The 6000-nt window shown below is 35.3% G+C and overlaps 1 protein-coding gene across 1 annotated transcript; it reads right to left on the reverse strand.

The window, feature by feature from the left end:
* Positions 1 to 3402: 3402 nt before the first annotated feature.
* On the reverse strand, positions 3403 to 5627 carry LOC113780655 (geraniol 8-hydroxylase-like). Its single transcript, XM_027326436.1, has 2 exons — positions 4734 to 5627; positions 3403 to 4014 (listed from the first exon to the last, which is right to left on the reverse strand). Exons 1-2 carry the CDS (start codon positions 5625 to 5627, stop codon positions 3403 to 3405), a joined length of 1506 nt encoding a protein of 501 aa, XP_027182237.1.
* Positions 5628 to 6000: the final 373 nt, after the last annotated feature.

Raw genomic sequence — 6000 nt, forward strand, 5'->3', positions numbered from 1 at the left:
CCTGTAGATGCTAAGCTGATGTTGTACAGCTTATTGTTGTGCTGAAGAGGTTCAATTTTTCTGTAACTAATCTTGGCACTTCACTAGCTGTTTACGTAAAATTTAGTGAGTATTGTGGGTAAGATTCAGGGGATGGTACAAGACCCTCACCTCACAAGTTTCATCCGCTCCCCTGGCCCAACATCCCACAGCATCTAAAATTCTGAAAAGTGGCTCAGCACTCACCGGCGCCCACCCCAGTTGCCTTGCAACAGTGAAAACATTAAGAAATGATAAGATATGGAAAATACACGCTTGGAAACTGAATACTAATTTGAGGTGGTTTCCACTTTGTACCTTGGAAGGTTTTGTGTAATTTCGATTTGCTCCCTGAAGTTCAATTTGCACATGAGCTCAACGGGTTTAGTTGAATAATTAATATTCCACAAGTTTGATTTAAACTATATAAAAAAAAAAAACTAAAGCACCCTTTAATTCCTTGGCAACATATATTCAAGTTGATATTCCTCTGCCTAAATATTGGGAGAGAATCTTTTAAAAAAAAAATATTGGGAGAGAATTTGCTTTTTACCATATTATTGGCTATTTAAAACGCATTTTTTTAAAGAAAAATTAAGGAGCAATTAGAATTTGGATCAACCATGAAAGCATTTGACAAAGAAGAAAAGCCGATTGCATTGAGATTACAACAGATGAAATTTTTAGGATAATAGTAAAACTTGAGCACCTTTTATCTTATTTCATTGGATAAATTACATATAACTCCTCTATGATTTCGTCTATTGTTACATGACCCCCAATATTTCAAAATGTAATGTCATCAATTGAAATACTAGGTGCCTTTACTTAAATTCTAAATCAATTGACAGTTTAACTACCTTATATAAAAACATAGAGAAACTACATGAACAAATGCAAAAATCATAAGGAGATAAAGTAAATATTTATACAAATCATAGGCGGGTCACATGGAGATTAATATTTTATCCTACGCGGTTTTAGAGCACGTTTGGTGTAAATGCCGTAATTGATTGTACATTTCAACCATTTTCCACTTTACATAAAACTATAGGAGAGTTATGTGGCTATTTTGAAAAACTTTAGGGGGATTATCTGGCATTATGTAAAATCATAGGGGTTGAGATGCTGCATATCAACCGACTATTAGACTTGTCAAGTAGTTAATCTCCACCATGACAAAATTTTCTATTTTGTTGTTACATCTTTTCTCCTCTAACTTTATCACAAGCCCCTCAAACCTAACTACTAGACTTGCTAACATATTAACTATCAGACTTGTCAAGTAATTGGTCAGGATTGTGAAAGACTTAGAATTTGTGTGAATTTTTAAAATTGAATTTTGTAAAAATTTAGTATATAGTTTATATATAATAGTTTGGATTAGTTGTTTTTGGGGATATTTTTCAAAAACTAGTTTTTCAAATACAATAAAAATTTGTAAACAGTACTCTAAAAGGTAATCTAAAAATTAGTTTAAATTTTTTTAAAATTTTAAAAAATATCTCAAAATATATTATAGAAACTCTTCTACTCTTAAATATCCCAAAATATTTTCTAAAAATATTCCAAAATGTACTCTAAAAACTCTGCTACAACAAAAATTTTCAAAAACACCCCAAAAAACAGCTAATCCAAACTAGTATACAGTATATACGAAAAACTTTTATTGTAAATGTTTTTGGAGGCGTTTTTAGAAGTATTTTTATCAGTTTTTAAAATATATTTTGAGGTATATTTACAATTTATCACTTTTTTGGCGCTTTTTTTTAAAAAAAAAAAAATTTACATCACTCACCACCATCACCCCCTCACTCCTCGCCTCTCTCCTCTCTCTTCCTTTTCTCTTCCCCACTCCTTCCTCCTCTTCCTCCTCCCTTCTCCTTTCCCCCGCCTCCAAACCCCTCTCCTATATGCAAGTGGTGGTTGCTACTCCAACCACCACTCTAGTCGCGACCTTCTTGGTCATCACCAGAAAGGCCAAGGTCAGTGGAGGGGAAGGAGGACTGGGGGAGAGGAAAGGGAAGGGAGAACGGAGGAAGGAGAAAGGAGGAAGGAGAAGGAGAGAGAAGGAAGGAGAGAGAGAGAGGAGCGAGGGTCATGAGTGTAGGGGTGGTAGCAGCAGTGATAGTGGAGAGTGGTGGGTGGTGGTGGGTAGTATGTAGAAGAAGAAAAAGGGAATTTATTTTTATTTTTTAAAAATATTTGAGATGTGTTATATTTTTTGAGTTGTTTTTAGAGTTTGTTACTATAAATGTGAAAGACAAAAATAATTTTTCAAAAAAATGTTAAATACAAACGGAGCCATTAATACTACAAAAACTCCAATCCTCTCGAGGGACCACCCAAAGCCTTATATGTTAACTCCTCTCCAGATAAGAGATAACTCCTCTTCCATAAGAGGCAGTAAATCCTTATAGATTATTCATTATCTTTACATACTTCAAATATATACCCATTTGTTAATGATGTGAGTATTTACCTATTATAGGAGCAATCTTATAACAAATAAAGTATAATTATCCATATTCAAGATATCATGATAACCTTAAATTTAATGATCATTTACACAAACATCACTTAAAGATTAATCTTTTGGAACTTATTAATCTAATAAATTTGATCATCCTATCAAGTACCCCATGCACTAGTTTAGGTATCTCACATACTATAGTAGATGAGATATACTATTTCTCATATAGACTGGCATAGTATATGGCAATTTAACCGTATTAACAATGCCCCTATCTTATTAATACTTTGACTAGAAATATTTAAAAATTATCTATAATCGAATGAAACTCACCATCATAATTCTTATGATTTCATCAAGTAGGTTTACTCTAAAACATTTGTCATACAAATATCATGACAAGTCTAAGGATAATTTACATGAATGTCACTTAAAAATTGATCCTTTGGCATTTGGAGGATACATTTATATGGGTCAATCTAGTGAATTTGATTATCCTATTAAGTACCCGTATACTAACTCAAGTGTTTCACACACTATAGGAGATGAGATCTACTGTTTCTAATATGGAAGCGGCATAGTCTTACCATATTAACAATATCCTATTTTGTTAATATTTTGATTAGAGATATTTAATAATAAACTTTATCTATAGTCAAACAAACATCACCATCATAATTCTTGTGATTTCATAGATTATATTTACTCTAAAAATTTTATTATACAAATATAAATATATTTGCAATCAATGTCACAAAAATGTCATTTATTATAACATAAATAGTTTAAGTGTACATCAAATCTCAGAAGTTGATTGAATTTAGGGTATACACATTTTCAAAAATGACATTGACTTCGATACTAGCTAGTCCAAATTCTTCCACCAGGCCAACTGCATGAAGAGGAAGAATTCAAGATGTTGCAACCCTCACAGGAATGGCAGCAAGTGGCTCAGCTTTCTCAGCTGTAAGCCCAAACTTATCTTTCATGTCCAAATCTTTCGGTTCCATACCATTTGGGAGTTTCCAATCAAAATTATGAACAAGAGTAGCCAACAATAACTTCACCATCCTCGCTGCCAGTGGCATTCCAGGGCAAATTCGCCGTCCCGCACCAAAAGGGATGAAAGATAAATCCCTGCCCCTGAAGTCAATACCTGTATCCAAAAACCTTTCTGGTTGAAATTTGGTGGGCTCTTTCCAATAGGCCGGGTCCTTCGTGATTGACCATACATTCACTAACACTTGAGTATGTTTTGGAATGATATAACCACAAACTTCTACATCTGTCTCGGCACAATGGAGGAGAAATGGAGCTGCAGGGTGAAGCCTCATTGTTTCTTTCATGACTGCATCTAGATAAGGAAGTTGAAGGATGTCCTGCTCCTTGACACTAAATCCTAAGCCAACTTTTTTGATTAATTCTTGCTTTGCCCTTGCCATTTTCTCTGGGCTGCGAATAAGCTCTGTCAATGCCCATTCCACTGTGGCGGTGGTAGTATCTGTACCTCCTACAAACATATCCTGTTGGTTGCATACAAATGCTGTCAATATTTGGAGAACAAAGTGCCAATTAGATTGAAAATTCTTTGAATTGTTTCTTACTAATGTTATTCACTGCACTATTCTTCCAATTGGACTGTGACAAAAAAAAATTAAAAAAAAAAAAGTTAACATTGATGTCACATTATCACTCTTTTCTCAGTTCACAAGTTGCATTGTGGATGTTGTATGACAGAAAATTCCATGTGAATTGTGTCTAAATTCATATTGCAACATAAAGTAACAAGATAAAAACCTTCCAGAGCAAGAGATACTTGGCCAGATAATTTAAAGGTAATAGTTGAACACAGTTTTCTAAAAAATACGGATGTCTGAGTCTAATTAATCTGTTTATATATTATAAGCTGCTTTTTTCAGCATTTTTTAGATAAAGAACATCAAATTTGGCTTCTATAGTACCATTCTTTCCCATGTAAGCAATTCGTAGTATCTTAAACAAGAAATTGGCTGTGTAGTGGCCAAGTGACGGGGGTTAAAAGAACCAGGAAAACTGGGATTTGGCTCTGGAACTTGGACTATGTTTGAATTGTTTTTGGGATAGTTAGGATTGCTATATCTCAAGCAAATTTGACTAGAAGAAACTAAACATCTAGCAACTACATTATGATTTCCAAATGATTTTAACCAAATTCAAGCACCAGAGTGGATGAATGCAAAGTGCAGCCTGAATTAGTTATTACCATGAGCAGGAGTCTAACATCATGGCAGTCCAGTTCATCCGGGCCATGTTCTTCACTGTGATCAAGAAGAGCATCCAAGAAATCCCCAGATCTTTGTGATCCAGAAGCCCTACGTTTCATGCGACCATCAATCTTGCTGTCAATTATCGTTTGAAAACGATCAAAACAACATTTAATATCTCTTCTAATTCCTTGAGGATCAAATGGCTTCAGGACAGGAAAAAAATCTGCAAGATTTGGCTTTGCAGCAAGTTCCATTATCCTCCTAAACAACTCTTTTAGTTCTTTAGCTTCTTCTGAGTTTGGATCAAACGCGTCACCCGAAAACATCATATTGGAAAATGAGCTCAACGTTGTACCAAACACTGAATTCCCGATATAAAGAGCTTCTCCAGCTTCTCCCGCTTGGGAAACACGGTGAACCATGTCTTCCATCATCTGATGCCGCAATCTTTGCAATGCGTCCAATCTTTGGGTGGTAAAAACTTGGCTGTTGCAAAGTTTTCGAAGCTTTCGCCACTTTGTTCCTCCAGAAAGCCAAACAATGGAACGTTCGTAATCAGTTTCTGCAGTCACTGCATCTGGGATTGACCTGCCCAAGAAGGCCTGATCATTCTTTTGGAGAATTTCTCTAGCCATATCAGTTGAAGATGCAACTACGGTTGTGACGCAGCCAATTCTCACTGTCATGAGTGGACCGTAAATTTTGGCCAAGCCAGTCAAGGACTCGTGGGGTCTGTTACCAATTTTGAGGAGGTTCCCAATAATTGGGAGGCCTTTGGGACCTGGAGGAAGCCTCTTCTGCTTGTTGCTTGATCGATTAGCTACATGAAGCAAGATGGAGGTAATACAGATCAATAGAGGAGAAAGGAGAAGTAAACTACTGAACTCCATGGCCAACTCTGGGCGGAGGTACTGTCATATCAAGGCCTCAAAAAAGAAGATGACATGACCCTGTTTTAGTCTGGGCAAATTACACTTTATCCCCCCGTAGTTTAGTATTTTTCATAATCTCTATAGTTTTAAAAAGGGTTAATCACATTTTATCCCCTTAAAAGATACCCCATTTCTCAGTTTACCCCCTAACCTTTAATTTTGCTCACTTAACCCCCTTTAGGACAAAATTGCCCTTGTATTATTTTGACTTTTCATTTACCTTGTTTTCCTTTCTTTTATTTCTTTTTCTCTTTCTTCTTTATTTAATTTTTCCTCTTTCCCACAAAAATCTTTACCTTAATGATTGAAATTAAAAAAGAGGAATTGCAGA

The sequence above is a fragment of the Coffea eugenioides genome, chromosome 8, assembly GCF_003713205.1.
Source record: "Coffea eugenioides isolate CCC68of chromosome 8, Ceug_1.0, whole genome shotgun sequence".
NCBI classification, from domain to species: Eukaryota; Viridiplantae; Streptophyta; class Magnoliopsida; order Gentianales; family Rubiaceae; genus Coffea; species Coffea eugenioides.